The 13,761-nt window shown below is 45.9% G+C and overlaps 1 protein-coding gene across 2 annotated transcripts in view; it reads right to left on the bottom strand.

Annotated features, from left to right (window-relative positions):
- Positions 1-13,761, bottom strand: part of OGFR (opioid growth factor receptor) — a 127,662-nt gene that overhangs the window by 76,219 nt on the left and 37,682 nt on the right. For both annotated transcript variants that reach the window (XM_086932831.1, XM_086932830.1), the window contains 2 exons: positions 10,820-10,901; positions 9,540-9,618 (listed from right to left, as the gene is read on the bottom strand). In XM_086932831.1, the coding sequence (XP_086788957.1) occupies positions 9,540-9,618; positions 10,820-10,901 (161 nt within the window). The remainder of the gene's footprint in view (positions 1-9,539; positions 9,619-10,819; positions 10,902-13,761) is intronic.

Here is a 13,761-nt window from a genome sequence, read left to right as displayed (position 1 = left end):
CAGCGTTCCAGTTCACCTTACACCACTACTCTAAGACACTTACCACACGCGACTCCACTCTTCTGTACAACACACCACTCCACTCTACGACAGTCTACTCCACTGTACGTCACTCCATGCTACTCCACAACATGCAACTCCAGTCTACCACACCCCACTCCACTCTACCACATCTCTCTTCACTCTACGCCATCCACTCTAAGACACTGTACGAGACCCCATTCTATGACACACCATCCCACTGCACTGCACACATGACACTACTCTATGCCACTCCATAACACACTAATCCACTGTACGATACGCTACTCCACGTCACTTAACAGTAAGACACGCCACTCCATTCTACTACACGCCATGCCACTCTACAACAAAGTACTCCATGTTATGCCAATTTGCAACTCTACGACACTCTCCACTTTACTCCACAACAACCCTCTACTCCACTCTATGCCCCTCCACTTTGCACCGATTTACTTCACTCTACAACACTGTACGACAAGAAACTCCATAACACTGCACTCCACTCCACGCTGCTCCCCTCTAGGACACGCCTCTCCACTATGACGAAGACGACACCGCCCGCCCGCTCCACAGCAACGAGTTTAGCGGGCTTAAAGAGCACTCCCCCCCCCCCCCCTCCCACCACACGGAAGAGACGCGGGCTGGTGCACCGGTGAACCGGGCCAAGCCCTCGGCAACATAGGTGACCCAGAGGCACCCGGGGGGGGGGGGCAGAGAGATCACACGGCACTACAGGAGCATAGGAGGGCACCCCAGGCAGAGGCAGCTGAAGCTCCAGGAGCCTGCCAAGACGACACCGCCCGCCCGCTCCACAGCAGCAACGAGTCTAGCGCCACTACGCAGGATCACACAGGAGTGGAGCCCCGAACCAGGCATGTGAGTTCACGTACATACATGCAACTTGTCTCTGCAGAGCGAAAGGGACTGAGATACTCTTGGTTCAAAAAACTGCAAATCAGATGGGACTGAGTCACTCTTTGATCAAAAACTCTGCAAAAATCTGCTGACAGACTCAAGAGGATCACAGAGACTTAAGGTATTTACTTCTCCCTCCCTCCGGCTCACTTTTAAACTTTTTAAACTACCCCTTTGTTCAAAATGGCTGGAGCCATTGAACTGTAGCCATAAATCTCCTCCGGTACCTCTGTCCACGAGGCTCCTCGGCTTACTCCCCCACACAGAGATAAGCATTCCTCACAGCTAGCCTTGAGCATTGCTGGCTCTAACAGAAAGTGCAATTCCTCCCCCTAATAGCAACTGACAGAGGACTAATAATTCTATCCCCCCTGCTTGTATGAATGGGAAGGGAAACAGCTCTTCCCTGCTATTTTAAGCAACAGCAATAAACAGAGGACTACTATCTCTATCTCACCTATTTGGCGGCCATCTCTGACTTGTCTCTCTCCGGGGTGGGCTTCATTGTTTGAACTTTTTACCGAATACTTTGCTCAATTAGGTATCTACACCTTCTCGGGTAAGAATGGCTGCCGGTTATTGCAGTACTATACTCCTACTTGTATTTTGAACTTTTTGTATCGCACAGATTGCTACCTCATATATGAAAGAATGTCTGCCTTTTATTGCAGTATTATACTTATACCTGTACTTTGATCATTTGTAAATGCACAGATTGCTACCTCATATACGTTGGTTGATAACTAATGCCTAATTTTGCAGTATTATACTTATACCTGTATTTTGAACATTTGTAATGCACAGACTGCTACCTCATATACGTTGGTTGATAACTAGTGTCACTTTTGATTGAATGTGGGATTTACCTACGTTATTGTCTACATCTGCATTCTGTTCCTGTAATTTACTTAAACTGGTACCTGCAGTATTATGCACATTCTCGCAACTTGCACTTATCTCCACTTCTCTATCCTGATAGGCACCTACTGTTACCTCATATATCATACATTTCTTCTTTAATCGGCATTATTCCGCACAGTTCTGCAAACTGCATCCACTCCTACTTTTCTACGTATCACGTATCTACGTAGATTTTTTGTTTCCTGCCCTTATATTATATCAGTATTGCACCTACACTTACACCTTGTACTTTGCACCTTGGTAATTTATAACTTATTACTGTGTAACCTACTGTACGCATTTGTTTTATGCACATTTGTACCACTATAGTGCATTAGTGCACTCTCCCATTGCACCCTACCCCTATATACTCATACTATCAGTATTATGCCTACTCTTACACCTTGTACCTTACAGTTTACCGTATGTATATGCCCTACTGCTCACTCTTATATCCTGGTTACGCTGGTTGATTACTAGTGCCACTTGGGTAATTTATAACTCATCACTGTGTAACCTACTGTATGCACCTGTTTTTCTGCACACTTGTTTTTCTGCACATTGGTACCACTATAGTACACTAGTGCATCCTCCCATACCCACCTAATCCTTCAACGCAACATGGACCTCATCGGCAAACACACATACAAAATCAAATACCCACCATCACTCACCAAAAAAGCCGCCAAACGCTTTAAACACAACTTCCTTAGGTCACACTCGGAAACGCCCTTTGCTGACACCTACTTCTCACCGGTCAATGGATCCCTGAACACCGATATCATCTTCCACACCACACGCAGAGCTCAATGGAGAAAAGCGTTCTTCACCCTACTCACCGTCTCCTCCACCAGAAAATCCGCTCACAGCCTAACTCTCTCCATCACACCATCCCAAGCCTTTCCAGGCAGTGCCACCATCACTATTTATAATAACGGGATTGTCCTATCACAATCCACAGACAGGAACCTAGAACTGCTAGACAACATGTTCCCCACCTTCAAAGAACACCTCTCCAATTCACGGGCAAACACTCATATCTCCCCCAGTCCCACCAACCTTGACCTCACAGCTACATACTCTTCAACCAGGGACACACCTACCACCCCTGACCTCCCATCCCCTACCCACAACCCCACTATCCCAATTCAGCACTCAATCACAGACACAGATCGCTCCCCCTCATACACCGCTCTTTCCCCCGCCCCTTCTACCAACTTGCGGACCTCCACACATACCTTCAACACTCCTATCACAACTAACACCCCGCTCGCCGCTGACAGCACAGCTCCTACTCATAACACACCTAACTTAGCCCAGCACCAGAATAACACGCACTCCGACAATTCCCCCCCTTTATCCCCCCCCATCCTCATTCCTCATTACCCTCTAACCAACGTCGCAGAACATACCCCCTCTCTTAATTTAACTCCACCTCCCCTCAACAGGACCATCTCCAATCCCACTTCCCCTCCTACTCTCAGCCCCCATTACCCTCCCTACACCCCCACCACGGCTACCAGTCTCCCAGCCTACACCTTGACCCACCCGCCCACCACCAATGCCATCAACCATAACGCCAACTTCCTCCCTACCTCATCCACACCCCTCCCGCCCAAAACCACGCGCCTCCCTAACCCCACCCGCACACCAACACAACGCAGACCTGCTCGAACACCAGCCCTCCCTCCCACCTGCACACGAATTCCCTGGTCAACCATTCACCCCCGACTGCCACTCCCACCCCCACCACCTACCCTACGATGGAATACATCACGGCCACCCTCACTCAGATCAAAGAAGACATTCACGCCATCAAAGAACTACTCTCCACACACCCCATACACCCCCCACCCACCTCCACCCCCCCTCCCAACTTGTCCCCTACTCCGCCGGCAGACTCCCACCCTCATCACGCCCCACACCTGGCGTCAATCCCTGCTCATAGGCGCAACTGCCCTCGTCCCCCGCATCGCCCCTGCAAACCCTCACACACCTACACCCCCGCCAAACTTGTCCCCCACCCCTCCGACTAACTCTCGCACTCAGCTATCCCCCAATCTGACCTCAATCCCAGCTCCTAATCGCAACAACCGCCCTCGCCGCACCCACAACTCTTCTTCTGACCTCGACACACTCACCCTTCTCCGTTCCTATGACCCAGCCCCCCAAATTCACACAAGCACCCCACACCGCAACATTCCCACGATACACCCAAATCCCCTTAGACCACCCACACTAAACAGCAGATTCTCCATCCCCAATAACCTTAGAAAAGTCCCTCTCTCGCTAGAACCAGCTAACACCCTCTACACACCCCGTCTCAAATGCATTCTTCTCAACTGCAGATCGGCCACGAAACATTCCGCAGCCTTTGCTGACCTCCTCCAATCGCGGGACCTTGACCTAATCATCCTGACTGAAACGTGGCTAACTGAATCTTCGACACCCATAATGGACATTCTGGTTCCTCCCAACTACCACATTATCAGGCTCGACAGAACAGGCCAAATAGGTGGTGGAATCGCATGCATCTACAGGGACAACCTCTCTGTTCAGAAAGTCAATTCCACATCCCTACCATCCCCAACATCCTGGGAATACATCTGCCTTGACATCATTAATGAGGGCAAACCGATATGCTCTCTTCACAGCATCTACCACCCACCCAGGGACAACCTCACCTTTTCCCAACAAATCATGGATATGATCTCAACCAATTCCGGACGGCAGCTCACCCAAATATACCTTGGTGACTTCAACCTCCACTGGAATGACCGCAACGACGCGGTGGTAAATAGTCTTAAAAATTTCCTCGATGCCCTTAACCTCACCCAAATTTGCAACAGCCCGACACACGAGAAAGGTTCTACCCTCGACCTGGTCATCTCCAAAGAGGACTCTATCCAACTCGAATCCATCCAACCCTGCGACTGGTCAGATCATCATATTATCACATTCTTTATCAATGAAAAAGTCAAAGTCAACCCAGCTCAACTCTCCAAGCCCAAAGTCTGGAAAAGAGACTCGAAAAAGCTCAACCCAGGCTCTTTGCCGCCTAACAGTTGCAATCTCCTACTCCCACCTACAGGCGCCACGGACGTCCAAACTCTGACTGACCACTATCTCAACGCTATGACCTCTATAATTAATGAGGCTGCACCTATGCAGCTAAAAAGAGTCTCTACTAAAATCTCCAAACCATGGTACGACGGGAGTCTCAACGAGGATAGAAGAGACATGCGAATGGCAGAACGGACCTGGAGATCAGCTCCCTCCGCAATGCACCTAAAAGATCTGAAGAAAAAGAGAAACGCCTACTTCAGGAAAATAAAACGCTCAAAATTGGACTTCTTCAGCCTCCAACTCGACCAAGCAAAAAAACGCCCGAGAAAACTGTTTGAGCTAATCAAGTCACAATCCAAGGAGCAACCACAACCACTCAACACAGGACGTGAGGCACCCTCCTGTGAAGACTTCGCTGCTTTCTTTACCCAAAAAACTGACAAAATAAAAAGCGATCTCCTCACTGACGCAAGCCTCTACTCCAAACCCCAATGCCTAGCACCCACTGAACCAAAAAACAATGCTACATGGTCAACCTTTGGCACATACTCGGAAGAAGAAATTGGCAAATTACTCAGCACCCTGAAACCATCCAATCACCTCACGGACCCCCTCCCTGCCTTCGCAGTAAAAGACTTTACCCCTTTGCTTCTCCCTCTCTGGACTAAAATCATCAACAGCTCTCTCCAACAAGGAAGCATACCTGACTCCCTCAAAGTGGCCAGGTCACACCTCTACTAAAGAAACCAACAGCCGACCCCTCTGATCTCAACAATTACCGTCCCATCACCAATATCCCCACTCTCGCCAAACTGCTGGAAAAATGCGCACAACTACAATTGACTAAACACATTGAGCAATTCGATCTCCTCAACCCTCACCAGTCAGGCTTCCGAGCAGGACACAGCACAGAAACTGCTATGACTCACATAATTGATGACGCACTTCAAATGCTAGACCAAAACGACACCTGCCTCCTCATCCTTCTTGATCTCTCCTCAGCATTCGACACCGTTAAACATGAGAATCTACTAGAACTACTAAACACAAGAATGGGCCTATCTGGAACTGTCCTCAAGTGGTTCACTTCCTTTCTTCACAACAGGTCGCAGAAATTCAAGAGCAACAACCGGATGTCCTCGCCAATACCTGTAACGCTAGGCGTCCCCCAAGGATCCTCTCTATCCCCAACTTTGTTCAACCTAGTCATGGAACCTCTCACCACCTTGCTACAAGCATCCAATGTACACTTCCACATGTACGCCGAAGACACCCAACTTTACCTCAAATTACAATCACCCAATGACATCCTGCTCCTGAACTCAACAATCAGATGCACCCAATCCTGGCTTGCCGACAATCACCTCAAACTCAATGCCCTGAAAACAGAGTTCCTTCTGATCTCACCCCCAGCGAAGATATCCACCACTCAACATTGGCTTAAACTCCTAACGGCACTCAATGTCCAACCCACCATCGTGGACTCAGCAAAATCTTTAGGCATAACACTCGACACCAATCTCAGCATGCAGCAACATATCAGCAAGGCAACAAAGGGAGCGAACTTCCAGATCAATACTCTGAGGAAACTTAAACCCTACCTCCCAGCCAAAGACTTCCAAACCGCAGTACAAGCACTAATCATCCCACAAATTGAATACGGCAGCACCGCCCTCTGCGGACTCCCCCTAACTACAACCGCACCACTAAAAGCTTCTCTAAATGCTGCAGCGAGACTCATCACTGGGTCAAAAAAGCACTCCCACATTACCCCGGACTTGAAATCCCTGAATTGGCTGCCTTTTGAAGCCAGAATACATCTGAAAATCGCCTGCATGACACACAAGGCGGTACACCTAAACTCACCCGGCTACCTTGCTCAGAAACTGACAATCTCTGGGGGAATTAGAAACACGAGAGGCACAAACAATCTTCTGCTGAAACCTCGAAGATTCCGGAAGGAAAAAACATACAAGCGCTCCTTCTCGGGAATGGCGCCTAGAATTTGAAACTCACTCCCTTCCGAAACCAGGCTTATCTCCTCCACTACACTCTTTAAAAAAGAAGTAAAAGCTATCCTCATGGCTAAATACACTTGAACTACTTTCTCGAACCCTATTAACACCCTGCACCGATCTGAACTACACGTTTGACCCCTTTACTTATTTGTTTGAGTTGTCTTATTATTCACATGATTGGCTTTGCATTCATTTATTTGTACTATTTGTACTGTGTGATTATTGATTTACTTGTCTGACTATGCTCCCTCATGTACCCCTCTATGTAAAGCGCTCTGATATCTGCGAAGATCTTGTTCGCGCTATATAAAACTTTTAAAATAAATAAAATAAAATATGACACTGCACGCTACACTACATTACTCCATGTCACTCCACAACATGCGGTCTCCTCTACTCCACTCTGATACTGTACAACATGCCACACCACTCCACGACGCACTGCTCAACAACATGCCACTCCACTGTACACCCCTCCACTCTAAAACATTGTACTTTACTCCACTCTATGACACTGACCTCCTCTGTACAACGGTAACTATAACTTTAGAATTTCTAATTTTGTGTAGTTTAAGTTAGCTTTGTATAAAAAGAGTAAATAACATTATTAAAGTTATAACTATAGAATATCTAATGTTTGTGTAGTTTAAGTTGGATTCGTATAGAAGGAGTAAACAAAGTTTTTCAACTATACCTAAGCTTTAACCTTTGTTATTTTCATACACACACGCACATACTCTTATGGTGGCCAGCAACCTGAAGTTATGGTTCAGGTGGTGTTTCCATTGAAAAGCCATCTTCTGATTTGCCCTTTTCTTTTGAAACTGATTTTCCTAATGCCATCAATGATGTTGTGTGATATCATAAACAGTGCAAAAGCATTGCAACGTTACGTTTCAATGGTGATATAAATGATGTAACAAATGTTTACACTTATGATGTCAGTGATTTCACGTGCAACGTGAGGGGAAGATTTAACTGTGTGTGTGTATATATATATAGATCAGTGGTTCCCAAACTTTTTCGACCACGGCTCCATTGACCCATTGGGCATTGCCCATGGCTCCCCACTGTTACTTTTTTGGAGGGTGGGGGAATGTAAGCACGGCCTCTAGAGTAGTTGCATTTTTCTCCCTGAAAATAATTGGTATGAACCTGATTAAGGTATTATAATCATATACGTAGTGTGTTTAATATTTCTAAGGCGGCTCCTCTAACAAAATATTCTTAGTTACACTTCTTTGCCCATGCCTTTTTTTAGAGTACCCTCTCAAACTTTCTTATCCCACGTACAGTGCTAGATAGCACCCCTATGCATGTAGGCCCCATTGCCAACGTGTTTACTCAGATTTTTTATTTTTCGAATAGTACCTCTTTCTTGCTTCTAAATGGTGGCATTATGCCGTATATGGTGTTTTACTTCCCTGTGCTCAAGTAGAGAGCAGGCCTGTCTAGAAATGTGTGTGTACTGGAAGAAACGTGTAATGAAAGTACCTATGGTTCGAGTACAAGTGCCAATGCTTAATAATACTTAATGTGTTTAATAGTCTGGACGACTTTACTGATAACTTGCCCTGGTGTAAAATGCACGAGGAAACAAATGAAATAGTTAAGGAATCTAACAAAATAAATCAGGCATCTTACGCTTACTTTGGGAGTGTTGGAAGGTGGGGATCCAATGAAATATGGAGGTCATCTCCCTCTACTTGCCATCAATTGAGCACTAAGTTAACAGCTTTAGGCATGCCACTTACAAATCATCGACATCATGTGTTTAAGTCTTATGGGCTAGATGTATGACCATCAAGTGTAGCGAGTTGCAAATTGCGACTTGCTAAACATAATGTACAACAGTGTCTCAGACACTGTTTGCTATTCCCAATGGGGTCGCAAATTGCATGCCTTATGAATGTTAACGAGGCTGTCGCAATTTGCGACCCCATTGGGAATGGCTAGCACTCCCAGGGAAGGTGGCCTCCTGGGGTCAGCAGACCACCATGTCTGTGACTGCTTTTGTAATAAAGCAGTTAAAAAAAAATGCAACCAGTTTAAAAAATGAAACATTTGTTTATTTTTTTTTAGGGCAGGCAGTGGTCCCTGTTACCACTGCCTGCTCTTAAAAAATATTTGCAAACCCATTCATAAAGTGGAAGGGGTCCCCTAGGGACCCCTTACTGTTTTGCGAGTGGCTTACCACCCTTTCGACAAAGGTGGGAAACTGCGACATGGTACATGGCAATTGCACTCTCTATTAGGAAGGGAAGCCCTTGGCATGCCCCTTCCTAATAGCGAGTAGCTAACCATAATTTGGCTAGTCGCTAATAGATTAGCGAATCGCAAACTAGGTTTAGTACATTGGGCAGACGTTTTTTGTGGTCGCAAAGTGGCCAAATTCCCCTTTGCGACCGCAATAAACTGTTGTATAGCTGCCCCTAAAATGCATTAAAGTGCTTGGTGCGCGGCTGCCCTGGCTAGGTTTGACGGCTCCCCAGGCAGCCACAGCGCACAGTTTGGGAGAAAAAAATATATATATATAGTTTGGGGCTCCCCAAAGAGAAACAGATAAATAAGAGAATGATTTGTAATCACATGCAATAAAGGTAGGCCAACACTTACCACTGTATATAGGAGTGTGACTGTTCCAATATTTTATAGTTCTTGTGCCATTTAGTAAGTAGTTCTTCTATCAGAACACCTGTAACAGAAACAAACATTAAACACTGAAAATACTTAACTGTACCCCTAAGTATACATGATCTCCCACATCCCAAATAGCCCAGGACCTTTCCACATGTCAGTTGAACAAAGCTCATCTACCTACTATTTTACCCACATGAAAAATATTCCATTCACTTTGCCTGCACTAGCCTGAGTCGCACCCATCACACTGCTTTATGCCATCAGCAACCAGTTCCCTAAAAACCTCCACTGTAAAGACTGCCTCCATTTAAAAGAACACCGCCTGCATGAATATACCACAAGTGATGGTTGAGATAAGTGATATGGACTGGAAAACAGATCTGGGTCCAAAAATATTTCCCAACATTATAACCCCAACTAAGGATAAGAGATATTTACAAACGGTATGATACTGCTCACCAACAGTAATGTAACTCAAAAAATAAGAGGACAGATACTCCTGGGAAATATTACTCTAATTGTGCAGACTATGTCCTTCTTGTCACTTGTGCTGTAATTTGAAGTTGATGGGAGGATATATTCCACCACATATACATGGACAGGACCGCTCAATCGCAAATGACAAATTAATTTGCTTTGATCACTTTATACAATCTTGCAATGTAGCCAAAATTCCTAAAAAATAGGGAGAAAAAAATCATCATAGACTGGTAAACATTAGGCTAGGCAAATACAAAAAAAGCCCTGCAATTAGCTATATTGGAAAGGTAATGTACAAGGTTCAAGACCGACACAGGGACTTTTAAGAATCCTGGAACAAACGTTTGCATTTCTAAAAGAACCGGCCATGAAAGGGTTGGCAATGGTGTCAAGAACAGACCCTTTATAACTGAACTTTAAACTACTATGAGAAATTGACAGAGGGCTTGTTAGAGAGTTCATGGGGAGAATGGAGGATATGCATGAATGTGGAGGGTATACACCACGAAATGCTCCGGTCTGTAAGTTTTAGTTTGAATGTACTACAAGATAAAGCCCAAAGCACTGTAGGACGAACCAACCCTCTTCTCAGGACATTATCTTCTACTAGAGCGTGGACCAAAAAAAGTGTTAGCAGAAGACTGGACATAAAGACCTACCATGTACCAAAAAAGATCTTTCATACTTCTCATTGTCACAATATCTCCCAAAACCGAATGATGGTATTCACACTGACTTATGCTTGCATGGGCACAGCACACTAAAGCTGGTCTCACCATTGGGCTGGAATCTGTCCTGGTTCAAGTAAAACCGGAGATTGGGCATGTCTGCTGAGTCCTCATCCTCGTCCTCCAGGTCCTGCAGAGACAATAAAGGCAACTTGCAATGAACTTTCAGTGAAGAGTGTTCACTAAACATAGGGCTCAAAGAATGGCGAAGGCACTCTGGAAGAAAAATTTCACCATTACAGCCAAGCCAATAAAAACTAAACGACAAGGCCAGTTAAACAGCTCTTTCACGGTACTCACACAACGAGCAAAAAAAAAAAAAAAAGTGTGATCTGCTCCAGTTCTGACTTACTGTAGAAATCACATTTACAACTTTTGGTTTGTTCTGCACTGAGGATTAGTGTCAATAACTGTATCGTAAAACATTATTTAATTTTATTTAATTTTCTATGAAGGACGCCACTACACTCCACGTCACTCCATAAGACACTAATCCACTGTATGCCACTTTACGATACGCTACTCCACGTCACTCAACACTAAGACACACCCCACGCCACTCTACAACACTGTACTCCACATTATGCCTATTTGCAACTCTTTGACGCTATTTCTACCCCCGCTTCCCGTTCCACATTCTAAAATTATGTGGCTTGCCATACGGATTCAATTCAGGGGAGAGTATTTCTGCTCTTGGTCTTCCCAGCACATCCGGGACCCCAATACTTCAGAAAGAGGAAGTTTGATTTGCAACCAACTCTCAAGTAGGAGATGGTTCAGTTGCATAAGCTGTACCCTATTGGAGCAATTGCTGGGAGCTCTCCACCTGAAAAGTTCTGTGCACAAATCTGCTCACATTTATACGCTTGAATGGGTTTCCTGGGACCATAAACCTCAGGATTCGAGTTCAAGTAAAAATGAAACAACCTAGTTCTTAGGCCACTTCACGCGTGTGTTTGCTGACCATGCTCCATCCACCATGACATTGCTACATGGATGACAAGCTCACCACGATCCCCTGCGTCTGTTACGATTATGAGAGCCAGAAACCGACCGCCGTAAGCAAGGAAGAACCCGCTCTAAAGTGAAATCTGTGGTGTATGAGTGTGAAGGTGGTAGGTTAAAATCTTGCACGATTCCTCATTCCATACTGCTATCAATTCAGGGTGAAATCCTCCATCTATCACAACAGGGGAATGGCTGTTCAGTCACCTAAGAGACAACCACACACTATGCAGTGGTTGCTTCCTCTTGTGTTTGGAGCTTACCAGCCTTTCTAGAAGGTGATACAAGGGTCTTAGCACGGTTATTCACCGCTGTTTCCCTATATTCTCATGGATGGATCTTACGTTCATGGCAGATACTTTCAGCCTCTCCATAAACCACACATTGGGGTCAGGAACAGAGAGAGACCATTATAGTCAAATTAACAGACTAAGAACAAACAGTTTAGTTTAGCATTACTTTAGTGTAAGAAATGTAATTATTATTTGCGGTCGGTGACAACCCACCTGAAGGAAGAATCGGAACTCTTGTCAAGGATAACCCTCAAAGTCACTAAACTAGCCTGAGCTCAGCCCCATGGAGGCTATGGCAGAGAGCAGGCAGGCAATGTGTATAATATGTATGGAGTACCAAAACGGTAATAAAGGCAAGATGCAAAACAATAAAAATCCCAAAACGAATTAGAAAAATTGAGTAAATTTGCTAAACAAAATGACATAAAAATAACAAAAATGCCATAAGGGGACCGGAGATAGGATATTTTAGAGCTTTAGGTACAAGTAGCAAAGAAGCACAAAGAGCCAATGATAGTCAACGGTTGCAGTAGAAAACTAAAGGCTTAAGGTTCCCATCCCCCAGGAGATGAGAAACTATGGGTCTCTTCAGACAAACCTACACAGAGACCGGCCCCCGCAAGTGCTATGCCTGTGAGCAGGTGGGTCATCATCTACACCAATGCCCCCGTGGTCTTGAGCCACTGCACGCCTTCTACAGCCTTCCGCCCGCCTTTGGTTTTGTGGCTGCGTCCCACCTCGGACTCTACTTATTTGAATCCTGCTCTCTGGTTCTTCGTTCTGGATTTCTGACTTTTGTGCATCCCGCCATTTTGGTGTTGGTCTCCGTCGATACCCACGACCTGGACCCGCCATCTTGTTTGACCTCTGTCCATTCTCCCTTCCCTCCGGACTCTCCCTGACGATCCTCGAACATTTTTCTCCTTCTTGGTGGACTGCCTTAACTCCATCCCCCCCCTTCTGGTTCCCTCCTTTCCTCTCGCCTTTTCTCAGAACACTATCCTTGTACCCCTTTGCCTTCTCCCCCCTCATGATTAGCCACTCACTTTGTAATTACTGTGCAACAAATGTTTACATTTTTGTACCTTGTAACTCGCTATTTTTGTTCCTTATGTAAAGCGCTCGGATATCTCTGGGTCTACCCAGTGCTATATAAAACTCAAAGTAAACTTGAAGGGGGAGCCCAAGTGCCCCAAGAGGGCACAGCCACCCACCTGTGGTCAGCCCAAGGTGTAGGATAGTGTAGCGCATGGGAAGCAGGGGTACCCAAGGGAGGCTGGGGATCCTGCAGAAATGACCCTCGTCTCATTAGGGGGCAGTGAGATGGTCCCGTGAAACCAGGTGCCTGCTAACACTAAAAAAATACAGCGCTAGGGTGACCATCAAAGGGAAAAGGGTAGAGACTTTCAGAGATACCGGAGCCAGTTTGATCTCAGCCCAGTGTCACCTGGTCTCGGAGGAGAGAGCAAGTAGTCCCTGGGGCATTCTACCAAGTAGTTTCTGTGGACAACTCAGAGTGCAAGTGTATGGTGGCGCAGGTTCCCTTTGAATGGGTGGGGGGCAGGGGGGACTCAAGTCCCTTGAGGGTGGTTGTGAGCCCTACCATGTCTGTAGATTGCCTGCTAGGAAACAACCTGGAGCAGTCCTTGTGAAAGGATGTTGAGCTCAGGTCTCACTTGGAGATGCTTGGGT

The sequence above is a fragment of the Lissotriton vulgaris genome, chromosome 7 (assembly GCF_964263255.1).
Source record: "Lissotriton vulgaris chromosome 7, aLisVul1.2, whole genome shotgun sequence".
Taxonomy (NCBI): Eukaryota; Metazoa; Chordata; class Amphibia; order Caudata; family Salamandridae; genus Lissotriton; species Lissotriton vulgaris.
Note: the sequence above shows the minus strand (reverse complement) of the source record. Positions and strands in the feature narration are given on the sequence as shown.